This window comes from Ranitomeya variabilis, chromosome 3 (assembly GCF_051348905.1).
Source record: "Ranitomeya variabilis isolate aRanVar5 chromosome 3, aRanVar5.hap1, whole genome shotgun sequence".
NCBI classification, from domain to species: Eukaryota; Metazoa; Chordata; class Amphibia; order Anura; family Dendrobatidae; genus Ranitomeya; species Ranitomeya variabilis.
The window spans coordinates 544,787,487-544,808,505 of NC_135234.1; the positions used below are offsets into that span (position 1 = coordinate 544,787,487).

Below are 21,019 nucleotides of genomic sequence, written 5' to 3' on the forward strand. Positions count from 1 at the left end.
CTTTCTTTATTTTTTATTTTTTTTTATATAGCGCTAACATATTCCGCAGCGCTTTACAGTTTTGCACACATTATCATCACTGTCCCCAATGGGGCTCACAATCTAAGTTCCCTATCAGTATGTCTTTGGAATGTGGGCGGAAACCGGAGAACCCGGAGGAAACCCACGCAAAACGGGGAGAACATACACACTCCTTGCAGATGTTGTCCAAGGTGGGATTAGAACCCAGGACTCCAGCGCTGCAAGGCTGCAGTGCTATCCACTGAGCCCCCGTGCTGCCCTATACTCACCTAAAACATCCCACGCCGTCCTTACTAACCTCTATCCGGGGAAGATATCAGACGTCCAGGGAGCTGATGGACGTCCTCGTCTCCTCAACCGACAGGCTCTGGTGGGCGAGTGGATGGGGGACGGAGCTAGGACTGGACTTCTGAGCACGCTTGTGTGCTAGGATCATGGTCCTGCTGAGGGATCTATGAGGATACGGGGTGGCAGTACACGCCGTACTCATAGTCCGTATTGTGGGATTACAGGTGTGACTGTTCACCCTGTATCCCTCCAGAAAACCTGAAAGAAAACGACGCACATTGAGGTAGATAAGGGTCTAATGAAAGACCTGTGTCCACCTCCTACTGACACTAAGCTCAACTGAATATCCTACTTCCTGTCGGTGGAGTGTACACTGCAGAGGAGGACCTAACTTTTTTTGTGCATAGTGTCAGCCTCCTAGTGGCAGCAGCATACACCCCATGGTTCCTGTGTCCCCCAATGAGAGGCGATAGAGAAATCAATTTCGTTAAAGAGGCCCTCAAACAATGTTTTAAAATGGCCCATCAAACAATTCAAACAGTTCATTAAGTGTCAGGATAGGATGCACTCTGAAAAAAATACAGCTTCTGAGATCTGTGCCTCAACCAACAGAGTAGCAGTATTGTAAACACATAACAGAGCTGCCAAAGAAGGGCTGGGACAGTAGATGAAATACATTTTCTCCTCGACTGAATGAGCACAAAGGAATTTTTTTCTCCAGTCTCATTCCTTTGTGCCCAGTCAGCCAATGAGAAGATTTATTTTATCTCCTGTCACAACCCTTCTCAATCTGCTCTGGCATGTGTGCTTGTGATACAGCTCCTCTGTCATTTAAGACACAGATCTTGGTAGTTATCTCTCTTCAGATTGGATTACTAAAATGAGAAGACATTTCAATTAGACATTGAATGAGAAGACATTTGAATTATGTGATGGGGCCATTTTGTTACAGTCTTGAAAAAACCCTTTAAGCATCTCCCTATAATTGAAGACTAAATTTTATTAATCTGTAGGATTGGTTTACTTACTGCCATCAGGAGGGCTGCTGGCCATTAGCTCAGGGACAGGGCCACCAGTTTTTTCTGCTAAACCAATTGCCATATGAATATCTTCACTCCATTTTTCAATTTCAGCCTGTGAACTGTGAGTTGAATACCCAACCATGATTTATAATTAGTCAAGAACATGAAACAGTAATGTACAATTATAAATACTAGCAAGTCACGCTTTTCCATTGAGCGTCAAACATTACATTATTTTACATAGAATAAAGACTAGAAAAATTAAATACCTTGCTGCAACAACTATAGCTTGGTTCTGACTTCTTAAAGTAAGGCAGTGCGGTACTCCCCATTCATCATCACTTTCTTCTACCTGTAAGTAATAAAAAAAATATCATATTTTAAGCTTTATTTACATTAATTGATGAGTGATATAAACAAATATGCCACGCAAAGGCATGGGAACTTATAAAAAAATACAGGATTAAAGAGAAACGTTTAAATAAGATTGATTTCTCTATATTGTACATGTATATGAAACATTCCTGCCTTTTTGGGTATATTCTTTATAAAATATATGGACAATGATGAGGGGCTGTGACAGCAAACTGACCCCCATCTATGTAGAGATGTGTAACGCTGAAGTCACATTATAGGGGGATTATGTTGGAGGCTGTATATTCTTACAAAGCAGGCAAGACACATATAAACCACATTAACTCATAGATTATATATAAGAGTTAATGTGGTTTATATGTGTCCTGCTCTGGAAGACTGTATATATAAGGCTGAAGTCACACTTACTGTATATATATAAAAAAAAAAAAAATCGGTCCGATTTTGATGGGCGACAATCGCACAAGTGTTCCCGAAAAGTGATCCGTATCTAATCCGTTTGCAATGAGAGGATGCGATTTCCTCACATCTAGTAACAGTGTGATATCTGTATGGCATCCGTATGCAATGCGATTTTAACATCAGCATTTACATACAGTAGTTCTCTCTATGTAAAAGCTCATGTTAAAAATCGCATTGTAATACACAACTGTACACATCGTTTTAATACCAAATCTTCAATATATATATATATATATATATATATATATATATTAAAAGCTGGCAAATGATCTGCCGCGTACAGTATAGAATAGGTTAGAATAGAATGGATATATACACATAGAATAGGTGTTTATACATATATATATATATATATATATATATATATATATATATATGTCAGTGATACACGCACATATATATATAAATATATCTTTATATTTTATAGAGAGATAGATAGCAGAATAGCCGATAATTCATTTGTCGGCTTCTGTACAATCATTGCAGAAGCCGACAGGATAGGAGACATGGTTTACATACAGTAAACCATTGCAGAACAGTTGGATTTATAGATGTCAGTGTCAAATACGGTTAGTAGTATGTGTGTGTAAGATGCGCCAATTCTGGCACTTAGCATCTCTCTTCCCACTGCCCTGTAGCGGTGGCATATGGGGTAATAAGGGGTTAATGTCACCTTTGTATTGGCGATACAAGGATGAAGGGTGCTGCCCCATAGATTAACATCCGAGTGCTATGCAATTTTTTTCTCGTATATCACTCGTCCGTATTCCTCTATAGTGTGACTCTGGCCTAAGAATGTATATATGTATATGGTGGTACAAATAGAGGCTTCCTCACCGTCATATTGAACAGGGGTAACTGGCCGTGTATTTTGAATTGATTCGATGATGTCAGTCCCCTGCTTGTGTACAATAACGTATCATTAAACTGCAAGAAAATAGGATGCATCAATATATTTTGTTTATTTTGAACACATCATATTGCAAACATCTTATTGCAATGCAAACCTATACGAAGGAGAAGATGTGGCATTAGTTGTATTTGAACTTACAGTGTAGGCCTGCTACATAAACTTATAAAATTCTTTAACCCCTTAGTGACGGTGCCCTTTTGTTTTTCGCTCCCCTTCTTCCCAGAGCCCCAGAGCCATAATTGTTTTATTTTTTCCGTCAACATGGCCATGTGAGGGCTTGTTTTTTGCGGGACGAGTTGTACTTTTAAACAACACCATTTGTTTTACAATATCGTGTACTCAAAAACGGGAAAAAAATTCTAAATTGCAAAAAAAAGTGCAATTCCACAATGGTTTTTGGATTTTTTTTTACCATTTTCACCAAATGTTAAAACCGACGTGCCATTATGATTCTCCAGGTCATTACAAGTTCATAGATGCCAAACATGTCTAGGTTCTTTTTTATTTAAGTTGTGAAAAAAAATACAAAGTTTGTTTAAAAAAAAAAAAAAAAAAAGAGTAATTTTCCGAAACCAGTAGCGTCACCACTTTTTGCGATCTTGGGTTGGGTGCAGGCTTATTTTTTGCGTACTGAACTGAGGTTTTTAATGATATCATTTTGGTGCAGATATGATCTTTTGATCGCCCGTTATTGCATTTTAATGCAATGTTGCAGCAACCAAAAATAAGTAAGTTTGTTGTTTTCAATTTTTTTCTCATTGCGCCGTTTACCAATCGGGCTAATTCTTTTTTTATATTGATAGATCTGCAAACGGCGATACTAAATATGTCTAAGTTTGATAATTTTTTTATTGTTTTATTTTGAATGGGGCAAAAGGGGGGTGATTTGAACTTTTTTAAATATTTTTAAAAACTTTTTTTTAATTTTGGTATGAGTCAATAGTCTCCATGGGAGACTAGAAGCTGCCATAACCTGATTGGCACTGCCACATACAGGCGATGATCAGATCGCCTGTATGTAGCAGAATTACGTACTTGCTATGTGCTCTGACGGGGTGGCGCTCATAGCAAGTCTGCAGGAGACCTCTGGTTGTCATGCCGACCCATTGGTGACCAGCGATCACGTGACGGGGGTCACTGGTGGGCGGGATTTCCAGCGTGTTTACCGGGAGCATGCATTAAATACCACTGTCAGAGTTAACAGCTGGGGGTGCATCGCGATTCCACTCGCAGCTGTTTCGGGCACATGTCAGCTGTTCAAAACAGCTGACATGTGCCGGGAAAGATGTGGGCTCAACACCGGAGCCCACAGCAAAGGGGGAGACACGACATGCGCAGTACTAGTACAGCACATGTCATGAAGGGGTTAAAAATAAAATAAAAAATAAATTGTATCTGGGGAATAGCACACAGTTTAGTGACTCTGCACCATATAGTAGCATTAAGGATATGAGCCCTTCAGCAAGTCTGCAGCTCTGCTTTTCTGGAATCAAAACACATTTTACATAATAAGAATGCTAAGAGCAACTATTCGCTTCCAGGTACAGAGACATTGATATATGCATTTCCTTTTTTTAAAAAATAATTTCCTTTTTTTCCCTTTACAATACATAAACTTACCAGAAAAAACATACGTTGCTGTAAGCCTTTACCAGACAACTTGCTTAAACTTCCAAGCCTGATAAACTCCTAAAATGAAATAAAAAAGTGAGAAAGAAAAAATACATTAGTTCAAGTCCAGGTTTTGGTTTTTTTTCCACTAATGTACATGTTCATTCCTATAGAGGAGCAGCATGTGTCAGACACCTCTGGCATTATCTATGTAGGGAAGAGATAATTCTGTCAGATGTTAAAATGTAACAAACCATTACATTACTCTACAAAAGGGGACACCTATTATAGGGTCTGGCTGACACCCACACAGATAACATTGTTTGTGGATCCCATAATAAGGGTGACATCTGCTAATAATTAGGCAGTCTTATCCTATCATAACATTTTGATATTGTCATTGTCAAAAGATGGACTGACAATTTGATACCTTGCAAAAAAAAAAAAAGACAACACTGCAACAATTGAATTATTAAAATGGTTAAGTGTAAATACATTATGCTTTCAATTATATGCACACACCATTGCTTATATCCCACTTGTTTCAATAGATTGACAGTATTGGTGGTTTGCTGCAGAAAATGCCATGAACAAAGAAAAGAAAACAGAGAAGAATTTGGCGTTAACATGGGAAGAATGAAATGATTAGACTGTTTGTATGAAACATGGCCTAATGCGACCAGATCAGTATATTGTTCTCTCCCTTACAGTGAACACAGGTATACAAGCCCCGTATCTAATCACAGGATGTAGCACTTACCCGTCCAGGTATCACCAGGTTGTCAATGCCTGTCACATCTTTCCTAAGTTCTTGTAGTTTCTGAAAATTTTCCATCTTGATCATTGTCCCATGAAGCTGAGCTAACATTTCAGAGATCTCAGCAAGCGCAGCTGTTTGAAAGAACACACATTTGTAGATATAATATGATGACCTATGCATATTTATTTTACTCATAAGCAGAGCAAGTCAGATATTGTCATCTGCAGTAAATCAATTTAAGACATTTTGTGGCGGTGCTTTGGACAATTCTTGCATGTTGAATGTTTATGGAGATCAAGTTGGAACCTAACCCCAAATTAGCACACCCCAACCTCACCTAATGAACACAAATACCGGGTTACATGCACCATAAATGTGGTCGCCTGCACAGTGAGTTTTGGGTTTTCATGTAACCATTATTGGTCCATCATGTCAATATGCAATAGCGAAGAGTTGCTTAATAACACTATTATTTCATTTTTACCTAAATAAGATAAAATTATTCCACACAAAATTTTGGACCTAACATTTTAGAGGTTGGAGCTTATATGATACATAGCAATTAAAAATAAGGCACATGTTAGAGCAGAAGGCCTACTAAGAGGCACCTAAGATGCAAGGCTTCCACAAAGGGTCAGACTGGAAGAGAGTAATGCAAATCAAATTGCCGATCTCCATGTGCCATCACGGCTTCATGTGGCTACTAAGTGCCAGAGGCGGCCAGGATGCCGGACACAGAGGAGCAAGACCGGCTGCCATGGGAAACTGGACTGGATACCAGCACTGGCATCATCGCTAATGGCAAATACATTTGATTTTTAATGCTGTAATGAAATACAGCCTATACATTCTATGATAAGTAGAATTGTCGGTATTTGTGGAATGCATTACTTGAATGTGAAAGGTAACATAACAAGATTTAATGCCCAGGAGAATCTCTTGTACACAACCAATCATGTCTAAACTGAAAAAAGTAGAATAAACCTGGCACTCATTGAGTGGCAGGTTTATTTTACTATATCACGGTTTGGGACCCTACCTGAGCACCTCATCCAGTAGTGCCAAGGATTAAGTCTATAAACTGAAAAAAGGGCCTACATATCAATCAGAATTTTATGGAGTAATAATGAATGGGGCTTTAGATACTACAATTGCTGCCAAGATCTCAAATGTAAGGCTATGTGCACACGTTGCAGATTGGTGTGCGGATTTTTCAGCACTGTTTTTGCAAAATCCGCAAATCGCACTGCAGATTACCCGCGGATTTGCCGCAGATTTACCACGGTTTTTGTGCGGATTCCACCTGCGGTTTTACACCTGCAGATTCCTATCATGGAGCAGGTGTAAACCACTGCGGAATCCGCACAAAGAATTCACATGATGCGGATTTTGTTTTCCATACGTTTACATGGTACTGTACAATGCATGGAAAACAGCTGCAGATCCGCGGCGTCAAATCTGCAACGTGTGCACATAAAAAAACATCATTGGAGGAAACCCTCCACTAAACTAAACAAAAAAACACCAGAACACAGGCAGGGATGCTTACCTGTTCAAGGCCTCCAACAATTGCACTACCCAGGGTGCACCAGGCCCAAATGAAGATAGCGAAAACACAGGTGCAAATAATACCGATGCAGCCAACCTACAATCAGGAATTGGCTGCTTGGAGCACCCGTGCAAAAAAATAGTCTGTATGTGGCATGTTCACACAGGAATGCAAAGTATATGGTGAAAAGCCTATTAATGACGCCATATATATAGCGGGCTAACCATGATGCATCCTGTGTGAACAGAGGCCACAGTGTACAGAGCCATCTAGGGCCCAAGCGCTATCTTCATTTGGGCCTGGTGCACCATGGGTAGTGCAATTGTTGGAGGCCTTGAACAGGTAAGCATCCCTGCCTGTGTTCTGGTGTTTTTTTGTTTAGTTTAGTGGAGGGTTTCCTCCAATGGTGTTTTTTTAGATTAGGACTGCCAAGATACAAGGACCCTTGACGTGGGTTGGCAGCTTCAATATTGTGGCCATAATATCAACCAATACCTTGCATACATTGTTATGTTTTTGGTGCACTGTACATTTTTCCAGGGTGCGCTTGGGCCCTAGATGGCTCTGTACACTGTGGCCTCTGTTCACACAGGATGCATCATGGTTAGCCCGCTATATATATGGCGTCATTAATAGGCTTTTCACCATATACTTTGCAGTCCTGTGTGAACATGCCACATACAGACTATTTTTTTGCACGGGTGCTCCAAGCAGCCAATTCCTGATTGTAGGTTGGCTGCATCAGTATTATTTGCATCTGTGTTTTCGCTATCTTCATTTGGGCCTGGTGCACCCTGGGTAGTGCAATTGTTGGAGGCCTTGAACAGGTAAGCATCCCTGCCTGTGTTCTGGTGTTTTTTTAACGTGTGCACATAGCCTAAAAGTATAAAAAAAGAAGTATGAAAACCTATGCTATATAGACACCTGAATTGAATGTCTCACCTCTAGTGTCCCGGAAATCTACATGATTTGGAGAGTAATGTTTGCAGAGCCGCTCCATTATCTGTTTGTAGTGCATGAGTCTGTGCAGTGGCCGGAGAAGGAACATGTTCAGGGGCAGATAGCAAACTTTTTCTTGTTCAAAGTCTCTACACAGAACATCTAGCTTTCGTGAGTTTTTGATTGCCTTCTCAAGTTCTATCAGTGCTTCATAGTGTTTCTGAAGGTTATTTGTGAATTGCTGGAAAGAGACAAAAATATAAATAAATTGGTGGAAATTTGTATAAACTTTAACCCCGAGCCCGTTTACACCTGCCTAACCAGGACAAATTATACATTTCTGAGCAGTGTCACTTTATGTGGTATCTAAGAGGTAAAGTTTTTCTTTGTGAAGAGCGACATGCCTGCATGCCAATATAAGGAGACGCCTTGCATGTTCCTCTGGGAAATTAAATATGTAAATTGCCTCTTCAGAGAGGAAGAGGACTTGAACTCTATTGCCACATATTGCAAATAGCAATCTTAAAAGTCACACCTCTTGAGGAATTCATCTAGCGGTGTAGTGAGCATTTTAACCCTCAGGCGATTCAGAGAAATGTATACAATATTGGGCCGAGTCAATGGAAAATAGGGATTTTTGTGTACTCACCGTAAAATCCTTTTCTCCGAGCCATTCATTGGGGGACACAGACCATGGGTGTATGCTGCTGCCACCAGGAGGCTGACACTAAGTATTACAAAGAAAGTTAGCTCCTCCCCTGCAGTATACACCCCTCTGCTGGCTCCCAGCTAACCAGTTCGGTGCAAAAGCAGTAGGAGATCAATAACAACATATAAGCGTATAGCATGTCACATTATATATGAGAGTATAACATATCAAATGATAAAAACAAATACAACTAATAATAGGGAGGGAGCTGTGTCCCCCAATGAATGGCTCGGAGAAAAGGATTTTACGGTGAGTACACAAAAATCCCTATTTCTCCTTCGCCTCATTGGGGGACACAGACCATGGGACGTCCCAAAGCAGTCCCTGGGTGGGGACAACATCAGATCAGGCCGTGTAACCGCTACTTACAAGTGCGCCAAGGCGGCCTGCAAAGTCCGCCTGCCCAGACTCACATCTGTGGAAGTGTGTGAATTATAGTGCTTCAAGAATGCATGCGGACTGGAGGAATTCGCAAGCTTGCGGTCGTGCTTGCCGACGCCTGGTGCCTAGAGCCCTGAGACAGGGAGATAGGCTGACATCTAGCACGGAAGGACTCCTGGATGGTGAAAAGAATCCACCAGGCTAACGTGGCCGATGAACACGGCTAAACCCTTCCTGTGACCGTCGGGAAGCCTACTTACCATCGAGAAGCCCAAGCAAAGTGTCCAACCTTCGGAAGGACGCCGTCCTCGATACGTACCCACTTGGAGCACGCACTTCTTCCAGATTATGGAGAACCCATTCCGTTGTGTGGACTGGAGCCGAAAGAGATGAGAGGACGATGCCCCTGCAACAGTGGGAATACAAAACCACCTTGGCAACGAGGGAAGGGGATGGCTTGAGGGCAACGATGCATTGATGGTAATAAGGAAAAAAGACTGAAAGGAACAGAGTGGCAAGCTCTGAAGACTCATCAGGATGACAAGAACGCAGAGAAAAAAGGGGAGTGACGTTCCCTGATAGTAAAGTCTTTCTGGATCGAAAAAGGAGTCTACTGTAAGATCCCCAGGACCATTAAGGTCCCCCAGATCTAACGGTACGCGGTAGGGAAGAACTACAGGTGAAGGCTCCCTGCGAGAAGGTCCATATTTCCAGTTTTGACGAAATAAGACGGAGAAATACTAGTACCGCAAGCGAGAAAACCTGACATGGTCAGTGCGGGTCTCCCGGGATCACTGGGGGCCTTTTCTGCTTCCAAAAAGATCTCAAGACGTAGTGGAAGAGGAGTTATGGAAATTGGTACCGTGGAAGAAACGGAGCATGCACTGCGATGGACTTGGATCCTGAAGCCAAACCATGAACTGGAGTACATAGGCGTTCAGCTTGGACGCCATCCGACCTACATCTGGAGTACTCCAGTGAAGGCAGATGTGAAGGAAGACTTCCGAGTGAAGTTCCCACTCACATGAGGAGAAAACCCTGACAGCTGAATATGTCAGCCGCCCAGTGTTCTACTCCAGGGACATGTACTGTTGAGATCACCGAATGATAGATCTCGGCCCATCAGAGAGTGCGAGGTACCTCGGCCATGGCGCTTGACTGTGGGTACCTGCGAGATGATTGACGTATGGCACAGCCGTGGCATTATCCAAATTGAAGATGGATGGTTGACCCGCCTAAGGGCAGTGGACCTGCTGTAGGATTAGCCATACTGTTCGGATCCCCAGAGAAATGATCGGGAGAAGAAGACGGGCATTGGTATCCCTAATAACCTTTGGACCAGAAGAAGGCTCTGGATGAGGAAGGAGCTTAGAGACTACCTTTTGAAAGCCTGATTGACTTGCTGAAAATGAGCGGAGCAAAAGAAAACTACTTCCGTTTTCGTCTTATTGCTCAGAACCCTCCTAGCTAATTGAATGAACCGAGGGAATGAGTGATCAAGTGCACAAGCTCCGTGTTGAAGGGCCACGACCTTGACTCGAGAGAGAGAATTACCATCCTTCTTGTGCAGGATCATCGTCAAAGAGGATCTGCTGGGCTGGGAATGAGGAAAAAACTTGTCTAAGTTTAGCTGCTAGCCCAAGTGAGAGGGTATTGCAAGTGATATAGACGACTTAGCGTAGTCCTTGTAGAGCGGCTAGAAAGTCGACCGAGTAGGGCAGGACGACCATGTTTCTAGGGTGCAAGAAGCACATGACAACTGCTATGAGCGTTGCGACCACTGTGGTGCGGTAGCCAGGCTGAAGGGTGAGGTCGTGACTTGAAAATGCTGTTCGCGAATGGAAAGGAGAAGAGATAATTGTAGAGGGGAAAAAACTAGGCATGTGAGGGTAAGAAAACCGAATGTCGAAGGATGCCAGAAAACTCCACTTTTTTTTTTTGTTGTTGTTGTTGAAGTAATGGCTGAGCGGAGGAACTGCATCTGAAAAAGGAGGGCCTTGTCAAAGGTTGTTAGAAGTTTGAGGTCCAGGAATGATCATACTTTTCATTTTCTCCTTCGTGAAACCAAGATCTCTTAGATCTAGACTGTCCAGGACAATGCTTCTACTGCTGGATGGGTCTGTAGAAAAAATACGATCCCTTGTTAGTCTCCCGCTCAGAAGATTTGATTTGAAGTAGATAAGGTCTCTGACCAGGAGACTATTGGTCAAGCAACATCATGTGGCGCTAAAGAAGGGTAGAGCGCTGAACCCGAAGCCACAAGACAGAACGAACCAGATTTGCTATCTGACCGTCTGTGGTTTTTTAATTGATGATACATCGGGCAGGGATACTGGTAGGTATACCACAAGAAATTCCACCCGGCTAGACTGCCAAGTGGCAGAATGCGGGGCTGCAACCAGCAGGCCTCTTGCCATCTTCGTGCAGAGTAGAAAATTAGGAACCTTCGATCCACCATTCTGTTAACAGGGACGTGGAGAGGAATCGTCCGCTTTCTTGCATCATCCCCTAAATTGATACAAAGGGGGGTGCTCGGACGCCAAAGATGTGTGCCTCTGTACATCCCCAGAGTTGAGGTCCCTGGGTGGACAGGCGAGGTTGTTTGGCATTAGGCCTGGATGCAGAAGAGGATACATGGAGGCGACACTGCATGTGTTCGTCTGTTGAAGATGTGGGGGGAATCGGTGCCCTTAAAAGGACCCGTCGCCCATAAAAATCAGACCAGGTATGGCAACCTACTTAGCGGCTTCTGTCCAGTGAATTGCTCGTCAATTTGTTGATGGTATAAATAGGAGAGTCCCTCCTTTTCTGAAGCTCTTGCAATCCAAGGCAATATGCGATCCATATTCAGCGTTGTTCTCAACAAATCATGGGGGAGAGATTAGGAAATGAAAAACTTCCGTTTTGCAGACGCCTGTACGTTTTTCTAGAACACTTGCGGCCCCTGCTAGCGGACGCTCCCATGTAGGAGAGGGACCATGTATCTCGGTCCTGCGAGCACTCCGAGCCACAGAGGGTTCACAGAGGGATTCAATCTCTTGGTCTGAGAAAACCATGGGTTGCGGTTAGGGGATGAGTGGCGAAGGCTCCAGAGCTCAGTTAGGGTGACCAGCTTCGGATTGATGATGTGCCCTTAAGACCAGTAAATACTGGTCATGCGCCTTTAAGACTAGGGAATACTGGTCGTGCGTCTTTAAGACCAGGGTATACTGGTCTTGTGCCTTTAGGAGGAGGGCATGCTGGTCATGTGCCTTTAAGAACCAGGACATACTTGTCATATGCTTTGAAGACCAGGGCATACTGGTTATGTGTCTTTAAGTCCAGGGCATATTGAACACGTGCCTTTAAGACCAGGACATACTGGTCATGTGCCTTTAAGTCCAGGGCATATTGGTCACGTGCCTTTAAGACCAGGGCATACTGGTCATGTTCCTTTAAGACCAGGGCATACTGGTCATGTGTCTTTAAAACCAGGTCATACTGGTCATGTGCCCTTAAGACCAGGGCATACTGGTCATGTGCCTTTAAAAACCAGGTCGTACTGGTCATGTGCCTTTAAGACCAGGGCATACTGGCCAAGTGTGTAAGACCAGGGCCTACTGGTCATGTGCCTTTAAGACCAGGGCATACTGGTCACGTGCCTTTAAGACCAGGACATACTGGTCATGTGCCTTTAAGACCAGGTAATACTGGACATGTGCCCTTAAGACCAAGAAGTACTGGTCATGCGTCTTTAAGACCAGGGAATACTGGTTACGTGTTGTTAAGACCAGGAATACTGGTCACGTGCCTTTAAGACCAGGAATACTGGTCATGCGCCTTTAAGACCAGGGCATACTGGCCATGTGCGTAAGACCAGGGTATGCTGGCCATGCGCCTTTAAGACCAGGGAAAACTGGTCACGTGCCTTTAAGACCAGACAATACTAGACATGCGCCTTTAAGACCAGACAATACTGGACATGCTCCTTTAAGACCAGACAATACTGGACATGCGCCCTTAAGAACAGACAATATTGGACCTGCGCCTTTACGACCAGCCAATACTGGACATGCGCCTTTAAGAACAGAGAATACTGGACATGCGCCTTAAGAACAGACAATACGGGACATGCGACTTTAAGACCAGCCAAAACAGGACATGCGCCTTTAAGAACAGAGAATACTGGTCATGCGCCTTTAAGAACAGAGAATACTGGTCATGCGCCTTTAAGACCAGACAATACTGGACCTGCGCCTTTAAGAACAGACAATACTGGACCTGCGCCTTTAAGAACAGACAATACTGGACATGCGCCTTTAAAACCAGACAATACTACATGTGCCTTTAACCCCTTCCCGACATTTGACGTACTATCCTGTCGAGGTGGGGTGGGCCCCCATGACCGCCGACGGGATAGTACGTCATACGCGATCGGCCGCGCTCACGGGGGGAGCGCGGCCGATCGCGGCTGGGTGTCGGCTGCATATCGCAGCTGACATCCGGCACTATGTGCCAGGAGCGGTCACGGACCGCCCCCGGCACATTAACCCCCGGCACACCGCGATCAAACATGATCGCGGTGTACCGGCGGTACAGGGAAGCATCGCGCAGGGAGAGGGCTCCCTGCGGGCTTCCCTGAGACGATCGGTACAAGGTGATGTACTCACCTCGTACCGAACGTCTTCTCCCTGCAGGCCCCGGATCCAAAATGGCCGAGGGGCTGTATCCGGGTCCTGCAGGGAGCACTTCCGGGTCGGAGCAGGCTGCAGATGAAAGCTGCAGCCTGCTCCGATGAAAGTATGATCGCAGATCTGATAGAGTGCTGTGCACACTATCAGATCTGCGATCTGTGATGTCCCCCCCTGGGACAAAGTAAAAAAGTAAAAAAAAAAAATTCCACATGTGTAAAAAAAAATAAAAAAAAAAATTCCTAAATAAATAATAATAAAAAAAAAAATATTATTCCCATAAATACATTTCTTTATCTAAAAAAAACCAAACAAAAACAATAAAAGTACACATATTTAGTATCGCCGCGTCCGTAACGACCCAACCTATAAAACTGGCCCACTAGTTAACCCCTTCAGTAAACACCGTAAGGAAAAAAAAAAAAAAACGAGGCAAAAAACAACGCTTTATTACTATACCGCCGAACAAAAAGTGGAATAACACGCGATCAAAAAGACGGATATAAATAACCATGTTACCGCTGAAAACGTCATCTTGTCCCGCAAAAAACGAGCCGCCATACAGCATCATCAGCAAAAAAATAAAAAAGTTATAGTCCTCAGAATAAAGCGATGCCAAAATAATTATTTTTTCTATAAAATAGTTTTTATCGTATAAAAGTGTCAAAACATAAAAAAATGATATAAATGAGATATCGCTGTAATCGTACTGACCCGACGAATAAAACTGCTTTATCAATTTTACCAAGCGCAGAACGGTATAAACGCCTCTCCCAAAAGAAATTCATGAATAGCTGGTTTTTGGTTATTCTGCCTCACAAAAATCGGAATAAAAAGTGATAAAAAATGGTCACGTGTCCGAAAATGTTACCAATAAAAACGTCAACTCGTCCCGCAAAAAACAAGACCTCACATGACTCTGTGGACCAAAATGTGGAAAAATTATAGGTCTCAAAATGTGGAGACGCAAAAACTTTTTTGCTATAAAAAGCATCTTTTAGTCTGGTTTCACACTTGCGTTTTTATCTGCATGCGTTTTTAAAAAAAACCACATGTGTGAAAAAATGCATGTAAACGCGGTAAAACGCATGCGTTTTTATAGAAAAACACAAGAAAACAAGAAAAAAACAAAAAACCCTAACCCTACCCCTAACCTGAAATACGTGGCACTGAAATACGTGGCACTGAAATATACGTTTATATACGTATATACGTATATAAGTGCCACGATATTTCAGAGGCCACGTATATAAGTGCCACGTATTTAAGTGCCACGTATTTAAGTGCCACGTATTTAAGTGCCACGTATTTCAGTGCCACGTATTTCAGTGCCACGTATTTACGTGGCACTGAAATACGTGGCACTGAAATACGTGGCACTGAAATATCGTGGCACTGAAATATCGTGGCACTGAAGTATTTACGTGCCACGTATTTTTCAGTGCCTGAAATACGTGGCACTGAAATACGTGGCACTGAAATACGTGGCACTGAAATACCGTGGCACTGAAATACCGTGGCACTGAAATACCGTGGCACTGAAATACGTGGCACTTAAATACGTGGCTCTTAAATACGTGGCTCTTAAATACGTGGCACTTATATACGTGGCACTTATGACTGTCAGAAAATGTTCAGTAAACGGTTAGGGGTGAGGTTAGGGGTAGGGTTTCAGGTAGAACTGGGGAGTTTCCACTGTTCAGGCACATCAGGGGCTCTCCAAACGCGACATGGCGTCCAATCTCAATTCCAGCCAATTCTGCGTTGAAAAAGTAAAACAGTGCTCCTTCCCTTCCGAGCTCTCCCGTGCGTCCAAAAAGGGGTTTACCCCAACATATGTGTTATCAGCGTACTCGGGACAAATTGAACAACGACTTCTGGGGTCCAAGTTCTCTTGTTATCCTTGGGAAAATAAAAATTTGGGGGGCTAAAAATCATTTTTGTGGGAAAAAAAATATGTTTTATTTTCACGGCTCTGCGTTGTAAACTGTAGTGAAACACTTGGGGGTTCAAAGTTCTCACAACACATCTAGATAAGTTCCTTGGGGGGTCTAGTTTCCAATATGGGGTCACTTGTGGGGGGTTTGTACTGTTTGGGTACATCAGGGGCTCTGCAAATGCAACGTGACGCCTGCAGACCAATCCATTTAAGTCTGCATTCCAAATGGCGCTCCTTCCCTTCCGAGCTCTGTCATGCGCCCAAACAGTGGTCCCCCCCCCACAAATGGGGTATCAGCGTACTCCAGACAAATTGGACAACAACTTTTGGGGTCCAATTTATCCTGATACCCTTGTGAAAATACAAAACTGGGGGCTAAAAAATCATTTTTGTGAAAAAAAAAAATAATTTTTATTTTCACGGCTCTGCGTTATAAACTGTAGTGAAACACTTGGGGGTTCAAAGCTCTCAAAACACATCTAGATAAGTTCCTTAGGGGGTCTACTTTCCAAAATGGTGTCACTTGTGGGGGGGTTTAATGTTTAGGCACATCAGGGGCTCTCCAAACGCAACATGGCATCCCATCTTAATTCCAGTCAATTTTGCATTGAAAAGTAAAATAGCGCTTCTTCCCTTCTGAGCTCTGCTATGCGCCCAAACAATGGTTTACACCCACATATGGGGTATCGTCGTACTCAGGACAAATTGCACAACAACTTTTGTGGTCTAATTTCTTCTCTTACCCTTGGGGAAATAAAAAAATGGGGGTGAAAAGATCATTTTTGTGAAAAAATATGATTTTTTATTTTTACGGCTCTGCATTATAAACTTCTGTGAAGCACTTGTTGGGTCAAAGTGCTCACCACACATCTAGATAAGTTCCTTAGGGGGTCTACTTTCCAAAATGGTGTCACTTGTTAGGGGTTGCAATGTTTAGGCACATCAAGGGCTCTCTAAATGCAACATGGCGTCCCATCTCAATTCCAGTCAATTTTGCATTGAAAAGTCAAATGGCGCTCCTTCCCTTCCGAGCTCTGCCCTGCGCCCAAACAATGGTTTACACCCACATATGGGGTATCAGCGTACTCAGGACAAATTGCACAACAATTTTTGGGGTCCAATTTCTTCTCTCACCCTTGGGAAAATAAAAAATTGGGGGTGAAAAGATCATTTTTGTGAAAAAATATGATTTTTTATTTTTACGGCTCTGCATTATAAACTTCTGTAAAGCACTTGTTGGGTCAAAGTGCTCACCACACATCTAGATAAGTTCCTTAGGGGGTCTACTTTCCAAAATGGTGTCACTTGTTAGGGGTTTCAATGTTTAGGCACATCAGGGGCTCTCCAAATGCAACATGGCGTCCCATCTCAATTCCAGTCAATTTTGCATTGAAAAGTCAAATGGCGCTCCTTTGCTTCCAAGCTCTGCCATGCGCCCAAACTGTGGTTTACCCCCACATATGGGGTATCAGCGTACTCAGGACAAATTGTACAACAACTTTTGGGGTCTATTTTCTCCTGTTACCCTTGGTAAAATAAAACAAATTGGAGCTGAAATAAATTTTGTGTGAAAAAAAGTTAAATGTTCATTTTTATTTAAACATTCCAAAAATTCCTGTGAAACACCTGAAGGGTTAATAAACTTCTTGAAAGTGGTTTTGAGTACCTTGAGGGGTGCAGTTTTTAGAATGGTGTCACACTTGGGTATTTTCTATCATATAGACCCGTCAAAATGACTTCAAATGAGATGTGGTCCCTAAAAAAAAATGGTGTTGTAAAAATGAGAAATTGCTGGTCAACTTTTAACCCTTATAACTCCGTCACAAAAAAAAATGTTGGTTCCAAAATTGTGCTGATGTAAAGTAGACATGTGGGAAATGTTATTTATTAAGTATTTTGTGTGACATATGTCTGTGATTTAAGGGCATAAAAATTCAAAGTTGGAAAATTGCGAAATTTTCAAAATTTTCGCCAAATATTCGTTTTTTTCACAAATAAACGCAAGTTATATCGAAGAAATTTTACCACTAACATGAAGTACAATATGTCACGAGAAAACATTGTCAGAATCGCCAAGATCCGTTGAAGCGTTCCAGAGTTATAACCTCATAAAGGGACAGTGGTCAGAATTGTAAAAATTGGCCCGGTCATTAACGTGCAAACCACCCTTGGTGGTGAAGGGGTTAAGAAGGGAGAATACTTGCGCGTTTAATGCCTTGATGTAGAGTGGTTGTGCCCCCTTAATGCTAAAAATCGTTGCCTCAGTGTGAGCCGGCCGGGTGGACCAAGATGGCCACTGTGAGCTGCAGAGTAGATAAAATCTCGCAGAGAGCGAGAAGCGCCAACTCGGGGGGCGGAGCGACGGACACGATGCTGAATAGGCCCAAGCCGGGGCCTAAATTTCTGTAGCAGGCGGGCGACACCAGCGGGGCGTTTCAGGAGACTTCCGGGATGCGGCCTACACATCGGCCGAAGCCAGGGGCTAAATTTTTGTAGCCGGCCAGAGCGTTACCTCAGAGAGGTGGGCCACAGGAAAGTGGCTAAGGCTGCCTGCGCCTTTATGGATATCCCTCTGAAGATGGATCCACTCACCATCGTTGCGCGTCCCGGCATGGAGCCGCCGCGGATGTGGGTTTCAGCGCTGTTCTGTGCAGCGTGGACGGTGTAGGGATAAACCTCAATCCATTATCCGTTTGTTAGGGAGGAGGAGAGGAACCGTCCGCCTCCTTGTACCATCCGCTCTTAATAGTGGTGGTGCAGTGGGGGCTGCTCGGACGCCACACTGGATTGTGCCTCTGAACAGCCGAGGGTAAAACCTGGTGGGCAGGGCTGAATGTCCGGCAATAGGCCTGGCTGCAGAAGAGGATACTGAAGGTGACACTCCAGTGCTCGTCTGATAAGGGAGGGGGGAGATCGGTCCCATGAAAGGGCCCGTCGCCCCTAGAATCAGCTCAGGCAGTGGCTTCCCACGTCGCAGGAGAGGATACGGAGAGGTGAAACTCCCGTGCTCGCCTGTTGTTGGTTCAGGGGAGATCGGAACATGAAAGAATCCGTCGCCCCCTTCGTCCGGTAAAAGGTAAAAGTAAAAAGATTCTTCGGGTCTGAATAGCAGACCAGTCCGTGTGCCTCCTACGGACACTAAGCAAGAACTGGTTAGCTGGAAGCCAGCAGAGGGGTGTATACTGCAGGGGAGGAGCTAACTTTCTTTGTAATACTTAGTGTCAGCCTCCTGGTGGCAGCAGCATACACCCATGGTCTGTGTCCCCCAATGAGGCGAAGGAGAAATTTAATTTTTTCAGCTAAAATGTTACCTTTGCCCCAAGTTTTCAATTTTCTAAACTAATAATAGGTGAAAATGGACCACAAAATATGTGGTCAAAAACTACTGAGGCACAGTGCAACGCTCAGAAGAGAAAGAACACCATACTGTAGTGCACATTTTGGTAGAATGGTATGAAGGTGCCATGTTACATTATTAGAGCTCCTGAGGTGCCAAAATAGCAGAACCCCCAGAATAAGTGACCTCGTGTTACAAACTACACCTTCTCAATGATTTCATCTAGAGTTGCAAAGATTATATTGTCACCACATGTGTGTCACAAAATTCTATACCTTTGGGCGGTGATTAAGTTCAAGCTTTTATTGGAAACATTTTACATAACAACATTTTGGATTACATTTATCCTGAGCTTTACGCTGAGCACTTACATTGGGGTTTCCATCTAAATCTCTGAATGATGTCATGCAAATGAAATTTCTGAGGGATCCACTCACTATAATGAGGCAGCAGAGTTACTCTGGACTCAGCGGTGTCCTTCTTTTCAGAAGTACACAAAACTGTATTCGACAGCGTTTTTATGCACGTTTAAAAAAGACAGACATTGCCGGGTAATAGGCCAGACGACGTCCACAATGCCTCCATTATAGGAAATCTTCCGCCAGGGGTTGAGTCTGAATCACATATTTCAGAGATTTACATGGAAACCCCGGTACGCTCAGCACAGGATAAGTGTGAGCTGAGCCATACTACGATATTTAGAAGGCAGAATGAAAAAAAACAACAGTAGGTCAACAATTGGTTTTAATTTGTTTTTTTACGCCATTCCTTGTGCGGTATAAGTGATTAGACTATTTTATTCTTCAAGTCGATATGATTACAGCAATGCCAGATTTATAGATTTTTTTATGTTTGGCTGCTGTCAGTAAAATACACTTTTATTTTTCAAAACAAAGTTTTTGCATAGTCATATTTAGAGAGCTAGAATTTCTATATTTCTGCTGACAGAGTCCAGGGAGAGATTGTATTTTGCGGGATGAGTTTATGTTTTCATTGGTACCATTTTCAGTTGCACATTTTTTGATTGCTTTCCATTCTGATTTTCTTAGGCAGAATGAACAAAAAACAGAAATTCAGGAAATGGTCTTTTATGGCATAAGTGTTAAGATAGCCTTATTCTTTGAGCTAGTGATACCATATTTATATTATATATATATTGGTGCTTTTACACAAACGATTTTATATAAACAATTATTTTGCATTGCTCTAGTCTGAGAACTATAGCTTTTTATTATTGTGTTGATGGAGCTGTATGGCAGCTTGTTTTTTGCGGAACAAGATGGCGTTTTCAGCAATACAATTTTAATGTCCATCTGACTTTTTGATCGTGATTTACTCCACTTTTTATTCAGTTGTATGATGAAAAAGCATAGTTTTTTGCCACGCTTTTTTTTTTTTTTACAGTGTTCACTGAAGGGGTTAAATAGTGGGACAGTTTTATAGGTCAGGTCGTTGTGGACATGCTAGCACCAATCATAGGCGTTGCCAAAGGGCGTCAGCTCTCATATAGCGTTGACACTGGATTTTGATCATGTCGGCGCTCAGAGTCGTATATGGCAGTTTGCAAAAACCCAGCTTCCGCAGCGCCATACATGTACGGCAGATGTCGTGAACCGGTTAAAGAGGACCAGTCACCAAATTTTTCATGTTGAACTGAACACAATATATTTATGATTGCAAAGCAGAATAAAATGTTTTTGTTTTTTTATTTATTTTACCTCACCATTGTGGAGATGTTACCAAAGCATTTAGCTCCTAATGAGTTATTTTTTGTTAAGTCCAAGTTAGCATAACAGATAGTTTTCACTGGGGGCATATACTTCTTCCCCCTGTATGATGCCACCTGCTTATGATTGGTCAGCAACACACAGCAGAAAAAGAACACGCCCCTAACCATAGCTTAGAGCTAATTTCTCAGTGTATGAGTTGTGACAGATTTCCTGGTCTAACCTCCTGTATGAATAGAATGTGATGGCAGTAAAGTACAGATGATTGTTGTGGGGGGAGGGGCAGGACAGCTGTATTTAGCTGTGTCACATTACA

At 42.9% G+C, this 21,019-nt stretch overlaps 1 protein-coding gene across 4 annotated transcripts in view; it reads right to left on the reverse strand.

Annotated features, from left to right (window-relative positions):
- Positions 1 to 21,019, reverse strand: part of FARP1 (FERM, ARH/RhoGEF and pleckstrin domain protein 1) — a 287,123-nt gene that overhangs the window by 19,598 nt on the left and 246,506 nt on the right. For all 4 annotated transcript variants that reach the window (XM_077297120.1, XM_077297122.1, XM_077297123.1 and 1 more), the window contains exons 18-23: positions 7,944 to 8,181; positions 5,453 to 5,583; positions 4,702 to 4,770; positions 3,006 to 3,095; positions 1,601 to 1,683; positions 1,338 to 1,450 (exon numbers count right to left, since the gene is read on the reverse strand). In XM_077297120.1, coding sequence (XP_077153235.1) covers positions 1,338 to 1,450; positions 1,601 to 1,683; positions 3,006 to 3,095; positions 4,702 to 4,770; positions 5,453 to 5,583; positions 7,944 to 8,181 — 724 coding nt within the window. The remainder of the gene's footprint in view (positions 1 to 1,337; positions 1,451 to 1,600; positions 1,684 to 3,005; positions 3,096 to 4,701; positions 4,771 to 5,452; positions 5,584 to 7,943; positions 8,182 to 21,019) is intronic.